Source organism: Varanus komodoensis, unplaced genomic scaffold, assembly GCF_004798865.1.
Source record: "Varanus komodoensis strain SLA01 unplaced genomic scaffold, ASM479886v1 scaffold87, whole genome shotgun sequence".
In the NCBI taxonomy this organism is placed as follows: Eukaryota; Metazoa; Chordata; class Lepidosauria; order Squamata; family Varanidae; genus Varanus; species Varanus komodoensis.
In genome coordinates, this window is record NW_025336565.1 from 1857738 (window position 1) to 1878565 (window position 20828).

General features: G+C 66.3%; 2 protein-coding genes across 2 annotated transcripts in view; one reads left to right on the top strand and one right to left on the bottom strand.

Moving 5' to 3' along the window:
• Nucleotides 1-2460, top strand: part of LOC123016624 (acetylgalactosaminyl-O-glycosyl-glycoprotein beta-1,3-N-acetylglucosaminyltransferase-like) — a 5089-nt gene extending 2629 nt beyond the window's left edge. The window contains exons 3-4 of the mRNA XM_044417141.1: nt 5-237; nt 619-2460. Of these exons, the coding sequence (XP_044273076.1) occupies nt 5-237; nt 619-1043 (658 nt within the window). The 3' untranslated portion in view covers nt 1044-2460. The remainder of the gene's footprint in view (nt 1-4; nt 238-618) is intronic.
• A 3983-nt stretch (nt 2461-6443) lies between these two features.
• The window catches only part of SRRT (serrate, RNA effector molecule), a 14613-nt gene continuing 228 nt past the window's right edge, over nt 6444-20828 (bottom strand). The window contains 20 exon segments of the mRNA XM_044417306.1: nt 6444-6716; nt 6830-6926; nt 7085-7174; nt 7372-7528; nt 7628-7821; nt 8015-8168; nt 8318-8488; nt 8792-8983; nt 9098-9176; nt 9702-9763; nt 10090-10256; nt 10355-10469; nt 10844-10945; nt 11105-11277; nt 11441-11610; nt 15915-16103; nt 17749-17816; nt 17818-17896; nt 18447-18575; nt 18793-18930. Of these exon segments, the coding sequence (XP_044273241.1) occupies nt 6641-6716; nt 6830-6926; nt 7085-7174; nt 7372-7528; nt 7628-7821; nt 8015-8168; nt 8318-8488; nt 8792-8983; nt 9098-9176; nt 9702-9763; nt 10090-10256; nt 10355-10469; nt 10844-10945; nt 11105-11277; nt 11441-11610; nt 15915-16103; nt 17749-17816; nt 17818-17896; nt 18447-18575; nt 18793-18911 (2583 nt within the window). The 5' untranslated portion in view covers nt 18912-18930 and the 3' untranslated portion in view covers nt 6444-6640.

The following is a 20828-nucleotide window of genomic DNA, read 5'->3' on the forward strand; positions in this document are numbered from 1 at the left end:
CGCGCCCGGCGGCGGGCGGGCGGCGGGCGGCGCTGCGGCGCACGTGGGCGCGGGCGCGGGCGCTGGGCGGCTTCGCGCTGCAGCCGCTCTTCCTGCTGGCGCGGCGCGAGGAGCGCGCCTTCGCCGACATCCTGATGTGGGACTTCGCCGAGTCGCAACACAACCTCTCGCTCAAGGAGCGCTGCTTCCTGCGCTGGCTGCACGAGCGCTGCCCGTGCGCCGACTTCGTCTTCAAGGGTGAGCCGCGCCGGGGCCGCGGCGGCGGCGGCGGGGCGACTCGCGGGGAAGCCCGTCCGGGGCGCCGGGGACCCGGGCGGGGCGCCGCGGCGCCGTGACGCTCGGTGTGCCGCGGCCTGTTGGCCCCGATGGGGACGCGGGGCTTGACGGGGCGGCGTTGCTCTGCGGCCCCCGGGAAAGGAGCCCCGCCCGGCACCAGTGCCTCTGCCGCGGGCCGCTCTGCCCCCCCCTCCCCTCTCCTCTCCTCTCGGGCTCCTTCTCCGTCTGTCCACGTCGCGGCCCGGGGAGGGGGGCGGCCAGCACTGGGGGAGCGCTGTGCCCCGGCAGGCCCGCTGGCCCACTCGGCACGGCCGCGCACCGACCGAGCCGCTCCTCCCGCAGGGGACGACAACCTCTTCGTGAACGTGAAGGCCCTGACCGAGTACCTCAACCAGACGCCCAACGCCTCCAGCTTCATCCACGGCAACATCCAGCACCACTCCGCCGTCATGCGGCACGGCAAGTACGCCGTGTCTCACGCCGTCTACCCGATGGGCCAGTACCCCGACTTCGCCTCCGGAGGGGGGTTCATCATGCCCCAGCCGGCCCTGGCCCCGCTCTACAACGCCTCCCTGTGGCTGCCCGTCTTCCCCCTGGACGACGTCTACCTGGGCTTCCTGACGCTGGCCGCGGGGCTGGCGCACCGGCACGACGAGCGCTTCCGCGTGTGGGGCCTGAGAAGGGACGAGCTGCAGGCCTACCGGGAGGCCCTGACGGTGCACGGGGTCTCGCCGGAGCGGATGGAGCAGGTGTGGAAGGAGCTCTAGCGCCTCCTCGGAGGGCAGCCCGAGCAGCGGGGCCTGTGCTGGCCGGGGGAGCCTGGCCCCGTGTGCCTGGCCTTGCGGCCTCGTGCCGGGCCGTCCCTGGAGGGGGCCCTGTGCGGGGGCCCGCACCTGGCTTCGAGCGAAGAGCCCAGCAGCGGGGGCTCGAAGCCGCTCCCGGCCGGCGAGCCAAGCAGGAGCAGGCCCGGCCCCCACGAGGGCACGCGCCTCTTCCGAAACAGGGCCGTTTCCGCCGTTGCCCGAGCACCTGCAGAGGCTGGGCAGGCCTGCGCCTTTCGCCCTCTCTCCGTGCCGCGTGCGCAGCTGCCCTGGGCCGGATCCTCGGCGGGCCTTCCCTGCGCAGAGAGTGAGGGTGGGTGGCAGAGCAGCCCCCCGCCCCACCAGAGACATCCTGCCTGCGCCGACCGGACAGAAGAGAGCTGCGGCACGGCGCTTGCCCCGGCGAGATGTGCCGCTTGCTTGAAGCCGCGGGCGGCGCTGGGGCGGGTCGGCCAAAGCCCCGCTCCTCCGGCCGGCCCGAGGGGAAGCTGCGAGCCAGACAAGAGCCCGGCGGCACGTCCTCACTCGCCGTGTCCCCCGCGTCCGGCTGATTCCCCTCCACTTCTGCTGCTGCTTCCAGAGAGGATGTGGCCTCCCTCCGTGCTGGCGGCCGAGGCAAGGCCACTCCGCGCACGTCCGTCCGTCCTCTGCCGAGTCTCGCCCGGAAAGGTCTCCCCCGCCGCCTGCCTGTGGAACTGCGGGGAGGGCAGGCACCTTCAAAGGCCCCGCAGCCGTTTTCCCGGCCTGAGGCTTTGCAGGCATGGGAAACGCGACGTGAAAGAGGCGGCGGCTTCTGGCATTTTCATCAGCCCAGAATTCTGCTCTGGAAGGGCTGCTTGCTCAGCAAAGCTGCCTGGGCTCCGCAGAGCACGGCTTGCTGAAGGGCCGCGCGAGTCGGGCCACTGCTCCCTCGTTTTGCGGGCTGCACTGCCGCCTCCCAGCAAGGGGCTCGGGCAGCAGGAATGGGCCCCTCGCCCGGGTTCTGGTCCCTGCTCAGCCACGGAGCCGACTGGGCGACTCTGGGCCAGTCTCAGCCTCTCACAGGTCGCTGTTGTGTGGAGAAGACCGAGAGCGGCGGAGGAGGAGGACTTAAGCTGTCCTGAGTTAAGTAAAAGGTGGGATATAAATCCCATAAGGAGAGGGTCGGACTGGCGGACCCCAACCAGCCTTCCCGCTGCAGGGAAGGGCACGGACCTCGGGCACGGGAGCGTCTCTGCGGCTGAGCGGGCGCCACAGTTTTCTTGTCTTCCTTGCGTTAATGCGCATTGTGCTCCTAGTGCGCCTCAGGGTGACCCACCTCGAGCGCATCGTTTGGTGGGAAGGCAGGCTGTCAACCGATCAGTAAACTAACAATCGAGCTGTCTTCACGCAATCCCTTTTCTGGAAACTGTCTCGTCCGACTCACTTGCCCGAACCCGCAACCGGAGGGCTGTGGCCATTCCACACACGAGGCCTGCTCTGCTGGGCGCCGGCGCTGCGCCTTTCCCTGGCAGGATCAGGCCCCGAGGCTCCGCCTGCTGCCTCGGCCGGCTTTGAGGCGCTGCTGCAGGAACTGGCCCTCCCGCTTCTGCTGAGTCAGGTTCCGGAGGGGCGGCCAGGTGCCGCGAGCGAGCGCAGGGACGTGACGGGAGGTGTGCCGCCGAGGGACAGGGACGCGCTGCTCAGGCTGGCTCTGGGAACAGGCCGGGGGGACTCGGGAAGTGGGGGGGGGGGCTGCTTGCTTACTTATAAATCATACCTGTATGCTGCCCTCCTACCAAAGGGCCCCCTGAGTGGCTCACAATAAAAGCAGTAAGCACAGCAGTAAAAAAGCAGCAATTAAACGAAAACGGTAGAAAGAACAATAAAAATGACAATTAAAAGATCACAGTCCATCTGGGAATCAGAGGAAGAGTCACAAGGCCCCAGCAGTGAAGGTGAAGCGAAGTTGCAGCCGGTTCAGCCCCCAGAGCGCCTGCTGAGCCTGGGGGGTCTTCCAAGGGCTGCTCCCCTCGCAGCCCCCCCCCCACTGGGCAGCCACAGCTCGTTTCTCAGCACCCCCGAGGGGTTGGGCCACAAGCCTGCTCAAAAGGAGAGTTTTGGGAAGTAATCCCTAGGCGGGGTTCAGCAAGCCCCTTTGCACATGCTCAGAGACTTGGCTGCAAGATTAATGCATAGAAGCAGTAGCGCTTTGGGGGGAATGGCTCGAGGCCAGCGCTCGTTGAGGGGGCGTGTGGCTTGCGGACCCGGTGGGGCAGGGCGACTCATCTCGCACCGGACCCTGGAGAGCCTGGTCCTGGGTGACTCTCAGCCCGGCCTCCCCCACAGGGCTCTTGGCCAGGCGGGCAGTGCAGTGCGGGGGGCGGGGGCCACTCGAGGGGAGCCGCGCAGCTCGCCCGGCCGGCAGTGGGGCCTTGGTGGGCTGGGCAGCGCCACATGGGGCCATGGACACCCCCCCCCGGGGCCACCCTGCCTCGGCCAGCGTGGAGGCACCTGCCTGGCTGCTCCGGGGGCCCTTTGGGGGCTTTTGGACAGACCGGCGCTGCTGCCTCCACACGCTGGGGCTGCGTGCAGCGCGCCCGGCGGCCCTCAGGTGCCCCGGAGACCAGCGCCTGCTGGGCAGCAATTGCTGGCAGGGCCGCCCTGCCGCCCCCAGGCTCCTGGGGGCGGGGGCGCAACACCGATGCAGGAGTCGCAGAGGGACATGGGGCGGACAGACGCCGAGGCAGCTGTGGGGCAGCTGGGGAGGCAGAAGAGGGCTGAATGTGGCCGGGGGTATTTGTGGGGGCGCGGCAAGGCGGGGGTGCCTGTGCTCTTCCCGGGCTTGGCCGGCGGCCAGAAATCCGGGTCATTCCCTGGCCATAAAGCCCAGAAATCCGGGTCATTCCAGGGAGCCCTGGCCATAAAGCCCTTGTGACGTGCATTTGAACACGGCAACGGACGAGCTCTCGCATCCTGGTCGAGCATGGAAATGACGTGCGCAAATATGGGAACTGCAAACACAGCGCTGCCCTTTACACAATCGGCGGCGGAACACATGGCCCTTTGCAGCTGCAGGAAAATCCTTGAGCACGAAGCGTACCTTTTTTTCCCCTGGTGGCTCTTTTTGGAGAGGAAGCCGAGTGCCAAGGCAGCCTGCAAAGGTTATGCCTTATCAGTGTGATTGCGCTTCGAGCTACGCGGAAAGTCGGCAGACTTTGGAAGCGCCCTTCTCTTGCATTGATGCCGAAAGCGACGGCGTGTGGCCCGTTCGCCCAGACACATTCCCAAACCTGGCACTTTCTCGCCACTGACTTTTCGTGCGGTAGTTTGCAAGTGGTGTCAGCGGTCAGGGCCCTCCACGCGGCCACAGTGGAGGCCCAAGGTGGGTGCAGGTGCCCCTTTCCACGCTGCACTTCCGGCTGCACTCTGCAGCAGTGTGCTTTGCGGGGGCGTGGGAGCCGGGGGCACGTCCGCCAGGGAAGCGGGTGCTCAAGGACAGGCTGGACGTCCACATGGTGGGCATGTCGGGAGCAGAGCCGGCTGGAGCCGGGGGTCAGACTAGATGGCCCAGGAGGCCCCTTCTGACTCGCGCTGTTTCTTTTTGTTACTGATCCGGGACATTTTTGCCAAGGGCTCCTGCAGTGCCTCAGGGCTACAAAAGCAGTCGATCAGAGTCGGGCACTCAATGCATCCGTTCTTATTTTTAATAACCAACCAGCTTATCTGCCCCGCATGGCACAATCCAATTAATATTTAACAATAACAGCAACTGTTGTGGTTGTGAATTCTGCCTCTGGAATTCTGATAACCGAATTCTCAGAAACATGTTTTAAAGTTGTGGAACCCCATCCAAGAGAAATGGTGCCAGTTAGCCAAATGCCCACCCGCTTGCCACAGCCAGAGGGCTTTCCGCCCGTTGCCGGAGCCTCCTGAGCCCTTCCAGGCAGGGGGCTCGCGATCCCAGCTGTGGGGGTCCCTGCGCAGCTGCGCCCGTGGTGGGTGCATTCCCGGTGGGAGGCGTTCAGTGTGGCGGTCCCAGAGCTGCCCGAGCGACACTCCCAGCGTGACGACCGGGCTGCCACGGACCTGGTGGGGCCAGAGCGCGAGGCCCTCGGAGGGGGCGGCCTGCGAGCAGGTGTGGGGCGCAGGCGGGCTCACCTCGGCCCCCCGCCCTGGGGAGGCCGCTCCCACCAACAGGCTCCGTGGGGCCCCCTGGTGGCCAAGGCTCCAGCACACGGACGCCTGCGTCCCTCCAGGACCCGGGCAGGCGGCTTCGCGGCAGCTCCGCTCCCCCCGTGGCTGCGGCTGGTCAGGCGGGGCGAAGCATCCGGGGGCCGCGGGTGAGAGGAGCCCCCCGGGTGCGCGTCCCGCAGGGCAGCACGGCAGCAGCGGGGCCCCAGCAGGCTGCAGGCCGAGAGGATGCTCGGCGAGCCCAGCAAGAACCTGTCTCCAGGGAAGGGGCAGGGCTGGACCGCGTCCCCCTCAGCTTCGAGGGGCTGGGGGGCCGCTCGCCGCCCGGCCCTTGGACGGCCCCTCAGGACGGGGCTCCGGCCATCCTCAACCGCTGCCTCGAGGGAGGGGCGCCTGTCCTGCCACTTTCAGGTGGTGCCTCCAGCTGAAGGGCTCCCGGAAGCCGCTCACTCCCCCGCAGAGCCCTCCCCTGCTTGGCCCCTGCAGGTTTCCCGGAGTGCGCTTCCAGCTGCCTCGCTGCTGCGGATGATGGGAACTCAGCAGGGCTTCCCCCCCTCTGCTCCAGCAGGACCAGCCTCGGCTGCGGGGCCCACAGAGGCCCTGGTCCCACGCCCACGCGAGCAGAGGAGAGACGCGATGGCATCCTGGGGGGGCAGCTCCGTACCCCCCCAGCCTCCCCGCCTGCGGCCGAGCCAGCCGTGCCCAGGAAGGCGGGCGCGGGGAGTGGCCCCTTGCCCAACCCTCCTCCTCGTGGGGTGCAGGGGCAGCTGGCTGCTGGGGGCCACCGCGCGGGGCCCTGGGCCTTCTTGTGTGGTGCAGCCAAGAAAGAAGCCTGGGCCGGCAGAGGGGGGCCTGGGCCCCCCCGGAGCATCAGCTCCCATGGGCGAGCAGAGCAAGGCCAGAGGATGGTGCCAGGCCTCGGGCCCCCCGCCCTTGGGGTACCGCCCCCCCACCCCCGGAGACCGTCCGGAGCAGCACCCTCCACCCCCGGCCTTCCCCGTGGGAGCAGCGTGTGGGGCCCCAGGGGGCTGGACTCCCCACCGGCAAACGGGACGGTGCAGACTCGCAGCCCTCGTGTGGGGCCAGGGTCGAGGGGAAGGGGGGGGGCAGGGGGGGCGGGGGGGGGGGCATCAAGAAGCCAGCTCAGAAGCGGGGCCCCTGGAGGTGGAAGAGCAGCAGGCCGCAACACGGGGCTTAAGTGGAAGTTTATTGAAATCCAGTTGCAACTAACGTAAAACAGACACGAGAGACCAGGACTCGGCATCGGGCAGCGGAGAGGGAGCGGGCTAACACGTGGGGGGGTGGGGGGGGGGGGGGCAGGCTGGGCGCTCTGGTGGCGCTTTAAAAAAATGCTGGAAGAGCGAAAATCCACCGCGGCAGAACAGCTTTGCTCAAAAAAAGTCAGCTTCTTCGGGGGCATCAAGGTCTCTGTACTCGACGATGGCACGAGGGTCGCCGCGGACCATCCTGGGGAGAGAGGACGGGGGCTTGGGATTGCAGGCAGGCAGGCGGGGGGCCGGGCCGCCCTCACCCTTTGCGCTCCCTCGCCGGCCCTCCTCCAGCCAGACACACACACGCACCTGTTCCGGGGTTTGTTGAGATAGGCCCCCTGTCCCCGGAAGTTGTCGTAGTTCCCTCTCCCGGCTGCGTAGGGGGCGGGCGGGTACGGAGGGCCGCCTGCGAGAGACCAGGGGGAGAAAGGCGTGAACGCCTTCCCTGCGGTGCGGGCCCAGGGCGCCCACCCACGTCCGCGTGGGTGAGCCAGAGCCGCCCGCAAGGCGATGGGGAGGGCTGGGGAGGGCGGGAGGCCGAGGCCCACGCTCCCCCCTACTTGCCTCCGTAGCCCAGGATGGGCGGGCGGGGCTGTCCGTAGGGCATCAGTCCCTGGGGGGCCTGAGGGGGGTACGGCAACCCTGGCGCCAGGCCTGCAAAGGGAAGAGAGAGACCGGGGGGGGGGCGCTTCAGCGGGAACCCGGGACGGCCCCGCTCACCAGGCGCCCTGCCCAGCCCGGCGGGGGCCTCTCCGGACCCCCGCGGGGGCTGCAGCACCGCCGGGAGCCAGCGGGGCAGGCCTGCGGGGGCCAGGCCGGGAGCACCCCCCCGCCCCGCAGCCCCCGCTCACCCTGTCCGGGCACCGGCGGCTGGTTGAGCTTGAGCTCCGGCAGGGCCGGCCGCTTGGCGTCCATGAGGAAGTTGTTGAAGAAGGCCACCTCCTTCTTCACCTCCTCGATCTTCTCCGCGTGCTTGTTGAAGATGTGCTTGCGCACGAACTCCGGCCCCTGGGCGCAGAGCGGAGCGGGTCAGGGGCCGCCCCCTGCGCGGTGCCCGCCCCCCCGCCCGCCCCGGGGGCTGCGGCCCCGGCAGGAGGCGCCCCGCACCTTGAACTTCTTCCCGCTGAGGGGGCACAGCCACTTGTCCTTGCCCAGCTCCTGCGTGTTGGCCGTGACGAACTTCTCCACCTCCTGCTCCGGGTCCTTCTTGCCCATCTTCTGGGCCTCCTCCTCAGAGAGGGTCTCGCGGACGCTGAACAGGGGGGTCAGCTTGTCCTCGAACGTCTTCTGCCACTCGGCCACTGCGGGGGGCGGGCAGGTGAGCCGAGGCGCACGGAGGGGACACCCCGCCCTGTTCCAGGGCCCCTCCGCTCATGAAGCGGCACTTGGGGGGCGGGGGCAGCACCAGGGCGCCGCGCGGGGCGGGAGGAGCGATGTGCGGGCTGCAGCCGGCGCCCCGTGCCCGCTCCTCCTCCCCCCGGCGGGGGGCCGCACCTTCCCGGTGGGTGACGCGGTTGGGGGGGATGGGCCCCCGCACGTGGATGATCCCGCAGCGGTTGGGCATCTCGTCCTCGTTCAGGTACTCCGAGGTGTTGTAATAATCCACCGAGTGGACGATGCGCAGGTACAGGAGCAGCTTGTCCAGCACCTGCCGGGAGCGGGAAGCGGGGGGTCAGTCCGGGGGCCGGCCGGGCTCACGGAGGCCCGGCTCGTGCCCCCCTGCCCGGCGGGCTCCCGGCGGGCTCCCGACGAAGGCCAGCCCCCCGGCCCCCAGCACCGCCCTCCGGCGGCCCTCACCTTGACAAGCTTCTCGTCCCTCTCGACGGTGATTTCCGCGGGGTTCCCCTCCTTGGGGGGCTCTTCGGAGGGCTCCCCGCTCTTGCCCAGCAGCTCCTCCTCCTCCGCACTCACCTCTTCGATCAGGTAGTCGGTGATGTTCTTCAGGATGGGATTCTGGGAGGGCAAGCTCTGGGGGAGCGCGAGCGCCACGGGGGCTGCGTCAGCCGGGCTGCCGGAGCAGCCGCTTCCCCGAGCCAAACGGGGCTCAGCCTCTCCCGACGTGCGGGACTACGACCCTCAGGATCCCCAGGCAGCCGCATGCTGGGAGCGGCAGCCGGCACACGGCGAGGTGGGCGCACGCACTTCCTCTCGAGGAGCCCGCAGCGCCACCCACGGTCGGCACGAACCTGCCCCCTCCCGTCCCCTTGGGGACCGGGAACGCCCGGCAGGCGACGCGCCCGGCGAACGGCCCCCCGGGGGCCCCCCACTCACGGAGACTTCGGAGGCGGGCGGGGCCTCGCCGCCCCCCCAGAGCTGGGTCCGGTCGTCCATCGCGTGAATCAGCTTGGCGGCCAGCTTGATGTCGTTGCGCAGGATCTGCTTGTGCTGCGTGATGCCGTTGACGTTGCGCACCCGCCGGGTCAGGTCGCGGTTCACGCCGGGGCTCAGCTCGCAGTCCCGCAGCTGCGAGGGGGACGGGCCGTCAGAGCTGCCCCTCTCCCCCGCGAGGGCCCCAGACCCGGCCCCGGCCCCGGCCCGCCCGGGGGACTGGGGCAGGGGGCGGCCCGGCCCGCTTACCCGGATGTTCTGCAGGTTCCAGCAAATCTCCTTGATGTTGACGCTGCGATCGAACGTGACCCAGCCTCTGCGGAAGAACCTGAGCAGGCAAGGGGGCGTCAGTGAGCCCCCCGCACAGCCCCCCCGCCAGGCTGCTCCGGGGGGCCGCGCAGCGCCCGTTTCGCTTCAAGGGGGCTCCAGCAGGAGCCTTGCGGGCACAGCCTGCACGCAAACGGCTTTGTCTCTGGACTGCCAGAAAAACAGGAAGAACGGGCCACGGTCCCGAGGTCTGGCGAGCCGGGGCCGGGGCCGGGGCCGGCGGTGAGGGGCTCTGCCCCGCGGATCGGGGGCACCTTCCCACGTGCTCCCGCGAGGACGGTTCTGCGGTCGGGGTGCTGCAAACGGCCGCAGAGCTTGTCCAAGGGAAGAGTGCTCCGGAAGGGGCACGGGCAGCACCTCGCTGCAGGTTCCTTGGCCAAGAGGCAGGGTTGCCCGGCTCCGAAATGCGGCTGCCGCGTCTTTGCACCCGTGAGCCGCCCACGACGGGGAACCGTCGCTCCGGCACTGGCGGCCAAAGAGGACGCATGGGGCGGAGGGGGGAACGGGGCCGTGAACTCCGAGGTACCTCCTTTCCGGCTGGGGATCCGACAGCGCCACTCTCATGAACCCGGGGTACTGCTTGCAGAGCTGCGGAGGCAAGAAGGGGCGTTGGGGCTGGCCGGGGGGCTGCAGAGGGGAGCCAGCTGCCCGGCCCCAAAGGGCCCTTGCACACGCTCAGCAAGCCGCCCTGCTTGGCGGGCCAGGGCGTTGCGGCCAGCCGCCGAGGTGCCGGGGGAAGCAGGGCGCCCCGGGGAAAGGCTCGCCTGCGCGCAGGAGCCTCGGCACTCCGGAGATCCTCCCCGGGGCGCCTGGCCTGCCCTGCCCACGGCTGCCCTGCCCACGGCTGCCCTGCCCGGCACTTCCGGGCTGCACGGCGCCAGGCGCGGCGCAGGGCTGTGGAGGTCCCGACTCACCCCCACGATTTCTGCCTGGGAGATGTTGGGGGCGATGTTGCGCACAAAGAGCGAGCAGGTCTTGTGGAGGGGACGGGGCTTCGGCTCCCCCTCTTTCTCCTTGGCTTTGGGTGACTCCTCGCCCTCCTTAGCTGCCGCCGCCGACTTCTCCTCCTTGGGCTTTTTGTCTGCAGAGCCGGACAGAGCGAGCAAGAGCCCTGAGCGGGGCTTTCCGCACGGGGACCCTCACCCGGCTCAGGCCTGGACCAGGATGGGGCCCACGCACCTTCCTTGTCGTCCTCCTCGCGGCGCCCGCTCTCGGATTCTGAGTCGGACTCCGAGACGCTGCCTTCGTCATAGCTGTCGTCCCCGCTGCGCTTCCGCTTGCGCTTGTGGCTGCCCTGTGGACAGGTGGGGCCCCGCCATCAGCCCACTGCGCCGCCGGTGCCGCGGCGTCCTGCCCGTCCGCCGCGGGAGGGCTTCCCCAGCCCAGAGCCGCAGGTGCTCCCCCACTGGGACCCCCGTGGCTCACGGCCGGCTGCTTCAACGAGCACTGCGGCTGCAGCAGGTGCCCGCCTCCCCCCTCAGCACCCGGCCCCCCGAGGAGGAAAGGGCAGCGGCACCCCCCGCCCCGCCCCAGGCCCGCCAGGGGAGCGACCTGGGCGAGGCCATCCCAGCCTGGCATACTTTGGCCCTCTCTGTGGGGAAGCTGCGCCCCCCGCCTCCCGCCCGAAGGGCAACCCAGCTGCAGGCAGCCGAGTGCCCCGGGGCACACCTTTTTCGTGTCCTTGTCCACCTCTTCTTTCTTCTCTGCCCTTTTCTCGTCATCTTCCGAGGCCTTCTTGGCTTTGTCCTCGGCGGCCTCCTCGTCGCTCGTCTGGAGCAGGCAGGACGCCCGTCAGAGGACAGAAGGGGCCGTGCGGCACGACGGCCGGCCTCCTGCTGGGCCCCCCGCGCCACGTGGGGCGGCGGCGAGAGGAGCTGCCCAGGGAGGCCCCCCGGCCCCACGCGCCCCGGCCCCTTCCCCGCCCGTCACCTTCTTGGCCTCCTCCTTCTTGTCGTCCTTCTCCGAGGCGCCCTTGCGGTCCAGCTCCGAGAGCCTGCTCTCCTCCTTCTTGCCCGGCTCGGCCCGGTCCTGGCGCTCCTCCTCCTCCTCCTGGTCCAGGATCTTCAGGTCATTCTCGGTCCCGCCTTCCATCTTGATGACGGCTGCAAGGGCAGGAGACGCCGTCCCAGTGCACCGCCAGGCGCCGTGCTCCGAGGAGGGCCCAGTGCTCCCCGCGTGTGCCGCCAGGGGGCCGGGCCCCCTCCACCCGAGGCCTCCAAAGCAGGGGGCCGCCCCGCTGCCGGGCCCCGCAGCCCCCCGGCCTACCGGCGTCCAGGACTTTGATGATGGCGCTGGCCTTGTCAATGTCGAGCTGCAGTGTGTCCAGCCAGCCGCTGTCCATGAGGTACAGGAAGACGTTGAGGCGATTCTGCAGGGCGTTCCGGGACTCCTGCTTCCTCCTGCCGGCCTCGTCCGGGTGGTATTTGGACCAGAACCTGAATGGGGTCCACATTAGCAGGGGGTAGGAGGGGAGGAAGAAACACACAGAAAAGGAAGAGGAGGGGGAGATGCGTCAGTCAACAGGGAACCGGGCACAATGCCCCTCGGCCACACTGCGCGCATGCAAAGCAAGGGTGGCTGGGAGAGGCCAACCGCCTGCCTCCTGCGGAGAGGAGAGGAGAGGAGGGGCTGCGCGAGGACCTTCTGGCAGGAGGAACGGAGCCCTGGCAGGCGGGCGGGCGGGCGGCTCTGGGGGCCGTCGATGCCCTGGCGACCGGCCGGCAGGCAGGCAGCCTGGCCTCTGCTCCTGGGGCTGCCCGAAGCCCCTCCCAAGAAGGGACCCCTCAGTGCTGCCGCCTGCCGGCTGAGCCCGCCCGGACATGGGGCTCAGCGGCGTGCATCCGTGGGAGTGCTCGTGCGGCGGGGCACTGGGAGCCCCTTCGGCCGGGCGCGTGGGGTGGGGGCACGGATGCAGCCGCGGCGGGACAGACCTGGGCGGCGGCAGGCCCTCCCTCTCGGCCCTCCTGCCTCTCGGCGAGAGGCCCCGTCCTCGGGCCCTCGCTCCGGCGGGCTCCCGCCTCTCCCCGCAGCCGTGCCACGCTTCTAGCCCTCGCCTCCGTGGCTCTCTGGTCCTCTCCCAGCCCTGCCTCTTCACCGTCGCTCTGCCCTCTCCACAGGCCTTCCGCTCGGCACCACTCCAGCCGCGCTGCCCCGGAAGCGCCCCGTGGAGAGCTCCTGGCCCCCGCCACCATCCATGCCCTCGCCCTCTGCCCGGGGCCTCTCCTGCCTGGCCCGGCCCGGCCGTGCTGCCAGCGGGCCGGGACCGACCCTCCGGGGGGGCGGCCTAAAGACTGCCGGGCTGGATGAAGGCGGCGCCCGCCCGAAGGAGCCGCTGGCAGGGCAGAGCGCCTTCCTGGGGCCCTGGGGGTGCGGCAGAGCCAAACTCTGCCGGGTGCTCGGAAGAAGGTCCTTCCCGGGACTGCCCCCCCTTCAGTGCGGGTGTCCCCAGGCACACGGGACGCGCTCAGCGGGGCCGGGAGCGGCAGCTTGGTGGGAGAGGCCGTGAAAAGGAAAGGGGTGGATGTCAAGGCAACCAGATCCAGAGCACGCCTTCCACGCAGCACCTTGCAAATACGGGGGAGACGTTAGATTGGTCTCGCTCGGCGCCGAGTTAAGAAGACAGAACACGTCATACATACACTGAGAGTCACACTCCGAGCCTTCCAAGCGAAGAGTTTTCTTCAGCGGATTTTAAGAAAAAACGTACACGGGCTGGCCAAGTGTGGCCTCTCTCTCTGGTGCTGGGCCGCAGGACTTGGAAAAGGAGGCGCGGCGCCTGCGAGTCCCTGCGCTGCCTACATCCTGCCGACTCACATCAGCTAGTCACTGCATTGTGCACAGTGAGGGCCCTGACTGACTGCGCTACGGAGGAAAAAGCGTCACCGCCAGCAGAGAGAGGAGGAAAAGGTATTCAAGGCTCTTTGGTGTGTTTGGTTTATTTATGGATTCTCCAGGTTGAGGACAGATGATTTTTGGAGTCTCCTGTGAGAGGTTCTTGGGAGGAGGGGAGAAAAGGCCATGTTATTACAGTTAACATCCAGAACAAAACCAAAACCAAAATAAAGGAACTCGAAATGGTTAAAAAGGTAGAGAAACGGCTGCGTGAGACACCCGGCGGCCGAAGGGAGGTGTGCGCCCTCTGCCCGTCCTCCGGGGCCAGAAGACCCTGGCCCTGGCCCGGGACACAGGACCGCCCGCCTCCCTGCAGGCAGGACCCCGCTCTGCAGAGCCCCCTGCCCTTCCCCGCCTGCTTCCCCCTCCGGGCCAGAACGCCGCTCCCTTCTGAGCCTCCGCCGGTGGCCCGGGCGGAATCTCCAGTGGGGCGTGTAACCCGATGCACCTGCCCCAGGACTGAATACTATTCCGTGTTCGCAGGCACTGGAAGGCAGTTTGTGAGGCGGGGTGGAGGGGGCCTCGGAGGTCTTCGGGAACTTTAATCAATCGTTTTCCAGCCACTGGTGCCCCACACGGGGTCTCCTCCCTGAGCCCGGGCCCTGGAAAGTTCAGGCGGCAGCTGCTACGCACCTGGGGTGCTCGACACCTGCTCTCACCCCCCTTAAAGGAGAGGACGCTGCGCCCGGGTTACTGCCACGGGAACACATTTGCCCTGGACTGGCACTTGGAGATAATCTGGCGTACCCCACTGTGCCCCAATACACAGCCGCTTGAGTAGACGGAAAGGGGCCACTGGCTCAGCCGGGCGAGCCAGTCCTGGCCTGATCCACACGGGAGCTGAGTTTCCGGAGCCCCGGCATCGAAGGGAAGGGATTCTGGGGGCCGTGAATGCAGCTCCCCCCGCCGGACCAGGGCTGGCAAGCCCCATCGCTAACTCTCCAGGCGCTGATTGCCCTCCCAGCCTGTCTGTGCCAAAAAACAAACCCAGTTTCTTCCAGCCAAAGCGGGGAGTCTGGTCCCAGGAAGCCGGTGGTGCAAAACCCCGGCTGGTTCTCCCCGCATGCGCCCCAGTGCTGGCCGGCAGCTACTTCAGCTAGACCCCATCTGGGGAATGATTTCTGTCTACCGCCGACAGGCAGAAAGGTGTTCTAGAAAACTCCACCCACGTCCTCTGTAAAAGCAGCGCTTTCCCGCAGCACCTTAAAATGCCAGTGCAAAAAGGGCTCTGAAGTGACCCACCGTCTGTTCTGCGAAACGGGCCTGGGAGCAAGAGGGAGGGATGCTGCGGGGAAGGGGCCCCGTGACGGAGGGGAGAGGAGAAGCCGTCGAGCCCCCTCCCCACCTGCCTCTCCCTCCTCCGTTCCCACCATCTGCCCCACAAGCAGTGCTGGGCCGTGTGTGGGGCTCGGGGGCAGCCGCGGTTTCAGACAAACAATGCTGGCTCTGTGGTCTGAATTCGGAAGGCCAGCCCGGCCCTGCTCACACCGCTGCTCCTCGATACAGCGCTCAGATGTATATAAAACGCAGCTTTTGATGCCTGACTCTTGATTACATTTTTCGGGGCTCGCTTTTATATCGCTGTTTTCTTTCAACAGGCTTCACTTTACGTTAGCGACTCTCGGATGCTGCTTTCAGGTCCCTGCCCAAACGGTGGCCTGTGCAGCTCAGAACTACAAAACGTTTGTGACTGCAGAGTCTCGCTCCAGGAGAAGGGGGCCCAAGCTGTGATCCAGCCACGGCGAGGGAGAAGCCGGGCGACGGCGGGAATTGGGGTGCCCACAGGGCTCCTCCTGCCGGCACGAGAGGGGGCAAGTGGGAGAGGCCGCACCGTCCGACTCGGGGTGAAGCGCACCTCCTGCCAGCCATGACCCACAGCCAGGGGGGCGGGGGGGGGGGGGCACGGCAGGCCCAGGCCCTCCAAGGTGGGAGGCAGGACACTGACCGGTGAGGCACAGAACCGGCCAAGGCTCGATATACAGCAAAGGTGACTTGCAAACCGCGAAGATGAGAAGTTTTGAAATAAAACTGTCCCCTGGAAGGGGGCTGGCAGAAGCGGGCTTGTCAAGGCCGCCTTCCCCCGCTCGGGGCCACTTCCCATCTTCCGGGGCTCATCATGCCCCACCTTGGGCTTCGGCCTTCTGCGCGCTCCCCGCTCTGAGGACAGGCACTTAACCTGAAGCCGCCCCTGCTCCACGACCCGCCTCAGCCATCCGGGTCACAACTCCCATGGGGCTGGGGGCTTACAGGGGTTGCAGTGGGAGGCACCGAGTGTTCAAGGACAGGCTGGACATGCGCATGGGAGGCACGTCCCGAGCAGAGCCGGCTGGAGCCGGGGTCAGACTAGATGGCCCGGGAGGCCCCTTCTGACTCGCGCTGTTTCTCTTGCTTCTAAGTGGGGGAAGGCCGATCTTATCACTGGCCCTTTGGTGGCCCGGGACCCCAAGCCTGGGAGTTCCTTTGGCTTTGTCACGGAAACCCCAGAGGGCAAGAACCGGCACCCACACCCAAAGGTCCTGCAAACCACCGGGCAAGCAGAGGGGCCTCCCGCCTGCGTCTGGGGCAGCCCCCCACGCAGGCGCTCGCGGAGGCGCATTCTGGCTTCGCGCATGCCGAGCGGCCAGCGCCACAGATCCCACGGGGTGCAAAAGAGTGCGTGCAGAAAGCCTTCTCGCTGCGCGGAAACCAGCTGAGGGCGCTCTGCTCCCCCCGCCTGCGCTCCGCCTCCGCTCAACCACCGTCCCCAGACAACCCCAGGCCGCACGCTGCCCGCCCCACCGTGGAGGGGCAGCCCTCCCCAACCGCAGCGCCTGAGCTCAGGGCCCGGCACGGCCCCCGGGAGACGTACCACTCTTCGCCCTTGTGGGCCAGGAAGAAGTCCTGCATCTGCTGGCGCCGGAAGTCCAGCTTGTAATCGTTGTAGCGCTTCACAGCCTCCGTCTCATCGACTGAATCGTCCAGGGAAAGGAGGAACTCCTTGAAGCTCTTCATCACCGGGGGCGCGATGCCCAGGTCCACCTCTGCAATGTTCCCCAGCCTGGAGAAAGACGGGGCTGCTGGTGACGCGCGCCTTGCGGGCCCCCGCTCCGCGGCAAGCCGAGCGCTGCGCTTCCCCTCCTCCACATGCCATTCCACACGCTTGTGCCCCGCTCGCCATGCCCAAGGGGCCTCGGAGTGGCCGGCTGACGGCGGGCGCAGCACCGTGCAGGCCGCGACAGCACACAGGCTTGCGAGGCCCAGCAGGCCGCAGCCAGGCAGGTGTGGCCCTAAGAGCAGAAGCTAAAAAGGCGCCGGGCGGCACTGTGGGCGGGGGAATCTGGCGAACAACCGGGCAATCGGACTATTTCTGAGGAGACTGCTCTCCCCCCTTCCAGCAAAAGTTCCGCGTGGAGAACATCAAGGGGATACAACTGGTGCAAGCACCAGTACAGCGAGCCGTTGTTCGAAGCGAGAAAACACCCAGACCGCCACGGCAACCTAGAGGCCCCAAGAGGAAATATGACGAGAGCCACGTGCGGCAACATGTTGAGCGTTTAGTGAAACGCGAGCACATTTCTGTGGGGAGGCCATTCCTGAGTGGCGGTGCGGCCACAAAGAAGGCCCTGCCTCGCACGCTCAGCCTCCCAAGAGGGCAGCGAGAGACGCCACCGAGTCCTGGGGAAGCGCCATGGCCAGAGCAGCCTCGGCCGCGGAACTGCTCTCTGTCAGTGGGGGCGGCCCCATGCAGAAGGGCCAAGGGGCCGCCCGGAGGCTACCAGTGGCCTAGACTAAGAGGACCGTGGCCTCATCCAGGGCACTTTCCTGCGGATGGAGGATCCTCCCCTGGGCAGCCCCCGGGACTGGACAACAGGCCAGCGCGGGGAGCAGAGCTGAGCCTCTTCTGCACACGGGGGCCCTCAGCCAGCAGCTTCAAGCAGATGCCACAAGCACCGGGAGTGGGATGGAGCCGCCCGGTGCTGCAGAGGCCCACGGGCAAGAGAGCAGTCCTCAAAGACTCCTTCCAGGAAGGCCAGCTCCGCAGATCTCGCCCACACTCAGCCCAAGCGGGCCTGGAGAACATGGCAGGCGACGGCATCGGGGCAGCTGGGAGACCAAGAGGGTGCGTGGGGGGGTGCGCTCAGGCACCGCCCCACTCCAGCCCCAAGGAGAGCAGGCGGCTTCTCCTCCAGCTTGAGCCCCAAGGCAGGCAGGCTGGAACGGAGCCACGGACCCGCTTCCTTCGGACGCAGCCTCCGGGAGAGCAGGTCTGTTCACACGTTTGGCACCAGGACTGGCCGGACTGGCAGGCGGGGTGCGGGGGGGGGGGGCTTTGTCAGTCCTGGGCCTCGTCCGTAGGATCCTCCTGCCTCGAAAAGACACGATTCCTATTCTTCTAGGCAGGCGCAAAGATGCCTGTACCCCACGAGCTTCCCCCTAACGAGGGTGGACGAACGGCTCTTCTGCTGCTCCAACACTGGCGCAGGGAACGGCTGAAGGCCTACGACGGGATGGCTGGCCTGCAACTGGGCCGAGGGGCAGAGCAGCTGGGGGAAGACTGCCCCCCACACCTCAGAGAGCAACACAGAGACTGCTCTGGTTCTGCAGCCGGCGGCTCCCGGCAGGCCACACTGGAGCGCGACCCACATTCCCCGCTCGTTGGCTGGAGGCCAGGGCGCCAGGTGGGGCACAAGCAATCCGCTTACCTGGCCTGGATGGGCAAGATGTGGTGCTGCGTCACGTGCATTTCGGGGTGAGCCCAAGGCTGGGGGGGGTCCGTATGATGGGCCAGTGGAGACCCCGCTATAGGGCATGTCATAGCCAGAGTGGTAGGGGTCAGCTGTGTGCTCATCCCTGCAGAGGTGGGGGGAATGACATTTTCAAGGGGGCTGGGAGAAAACGTGGGCCCTGGGTGTGTGGGGAGCCTCCTTCAGGCCAGATGTCACCCTTCCGTAAAAGCCATCAAGAATCTGCCCCTTGGTGCTGCAGGGAAACTCAGTTCCACTCAGAAAAAGCAACATGACTGGCTGCCGATCGAGGCCGCCCCAAGCAGCAGCTGCAGAAACGGGCCGTGTGGGTCCACCCCTCCTGCGCTCACCCCACAAGCGGCCTCGATGTCTGGAGGGAGGATTCATGCACCTGAGCACAGCGGGGGCGGGGGGGGGCTGCTCTTCCCATCACGCTCTCCTTGCAGGTGTGCCAGGGCCAGGGACATGCAGGGATAAAACCAGCCTTCCCCAACCAGGCACTTTGGACCGCAATTCCCATCATCCCCGGGCAGCACAGCCCACTGGCCTGGACCAGTGGCTGCATCACTGCAATTCTGGAACCAGAAACCTAAGACGCCCCCAGCCCAGGAGGAGGAGGAAAGAGGTAACGCCAAGACAGCGAGCAGCTGCCTTACCAGTCACGCCGCATCCGCTTCTGCGGAGGGCTCAGCTCGTGGCGGGGCGGGGAGAACCTCTCTCTCCGGTTGCGGTCGTAATCACGGTATTCCCCGCGGCTCCGGCGCTCTCGGCCTCGGTCCCACTCCCTGCGCGCCAAGAAGCAAACAGCTGGTAAGAAGCGCACGTCGCAGTCCCCGCTCGGCCACAGGCGAGTCAGACGTGCCGCAAGCGAACCCTCGGGTCCTAGTTCGGGCCGGCAGCCCGAGGTCACGGAGCGAGTGTTCTGTGACGAACAGGCCTCCGCTGGCCTCGTGCCCCACCAGCTGGGCGGCCAGCTGATCTGCCCTGCAGATGTGGGCATACCTGTCGCTCCAGTCGTCTCTGCGCCTATCGTCACGTTCTCGGGAGCGGTCGTAGTCGCTCCTCTCGCGTCGAAATTTGTCTCTGCGCCGGCGGTCATACTCATCGTCACTGTCGCCCATCGTGGGGGGAAATTACTGCCTGCAGAAACAGGGACCAGCGGTTAACAGCAGGGCTCCAGCAGGCCGACAAGGGAAGGCAGGTTCCCACACGTCACACACAACAGAACTGAGGAAGAGCAGAGGGGGAGCGTCAGAAGAAAAGCGCCCCCCCCCCGCACCACTAAGATGCAGCCACCTGCTGCTTGACAACAAGCCGGAGATGACAACGGATGCACCCTGCTAGTCAGTCCTGGGTGCCAGCAGCAGAGTATCTCCACATCAGCAACTCTGACGCTTTCCTGAAACACAACTTCTACACTTCACACTGATGCCACGTTGCTACACTCAGCAACCCCTGCCCACGACAGCTGGATACCGGAATGCATCTACGTGGAAGGAGAACTTATCCCAAAAGAATGCTCTTCCCTATGATGTTCAAGGGGGAAGCTACACAAATTCTAAAAGGAATTTTCTACAGGAGGAAGTTGTAACTACTTCTGAGTATCTTCTCTACCACAGCAAGAAGCAAAGTTTGGCAGCAGCGCCAATGGACTGCAGACAGACTAACAGATGTTTGGGCAAATGGGCCATCCAGACCACTGGCCCTGCAGCTCGCACCGGTGTGCAGCACTCTGAAACCACTCGCTGGCTGGGTTCGCAGCACACAGCAAGTCAGAGTGGCCCTTCATATTGCCTGAACCCAACAACAGGGCTTGTCACCAACTCTGGCTGGCTCCAAGCCACGGAACAGCTCCTCCCCCCGGCTCTGACCCTCCACAGGGTGAGCCTCCCTGCTCTAGCTCCACTTCGTGCTTGTGTTTCTCCCTTGAAGCGTGCTAGAGCAGCAGTTCCCAAGCTGCTCTGATCATGGAACCTTTCTGAAGACATTCCTTTTTCCGTGGATCCCTCACGCTATCCCTGCTTTATCCTAAGTATTGACAGCCCACAGCGTTTTTCCTTTTCCATCTGCTCCTGCTGCCTGAAAGCTTTGCACAATTTGGAAGGTTTGGAGATAAAGAGTCAACATTTTAAATATAACAAACGATTAAAGCAATCCTATGGTAACATCCCAAATGAATTATTTTGATTATTCCCTACACAACAGAATCCTAGGAACCAAATGCTATGACACGTCTCCTGGTGTGCTGCTTGGACGCCAAGTTGGCCTCATGTGGTTTCATGTTAAAATCCTTTTTAAATTGGATTCTTGAGATTTTTCTCGGAACCCCTATGGGTTCCAGGGAACACAGTTTGGGAACCACTATGTCAGAGTGCAAAAGCCTTAGGGCAGCGTCTTCTACCGGAATTCAAACCGATGGTGCTGTACAGACAAGTAATTAGGCATGAACTCGGTTAAGATACAATCCAGTGCATGTTAGATTCTTGGAAAACATCATCATATCCAATAACGGAACAGATTAAGAACAGACGCAGATGCAGTCTTGCTTTTGTGCCCATACATTAAAGCAAGCAGGGTGCTGGGGATGAAGGACACGGTCTTCCCTTCCTAGTAGTGGCTCCCCAATTCCAGGAAACTGCTGCTCCCCAGAGCCCTTAATTACCAGCATTCAGGCGGGTTCCTCTTGGCCTATAACTGCCTTAAGGCTTTGCTCCGCACCACAACATACACCAGGTTGTTCAGCTTTATTTTTAGGATCAGCCGAGGGCCGGATGATCTCCCTAGAAGCGTGGGCGAGCACTCGCCCCACGAGATATTCACGCTCCCGGTCATTCTCCTCCAACGGATCGATACCAGTGACCGGGGCTTGGCTCTCCCCCATTGACTCCGGTCCCCGCAACCCGGGCCCGCCCGCTCCGGCCCGTGCAGAAACTTGCACGAGACCAACCAGGAAGCCAGGCAAGGCGGAGGAGGCCCCGCGGCCCCTGCACGGCGCGCTCGGCCGGGGCGGCCCCGCGACGCCGCGGGACTCGCCGACC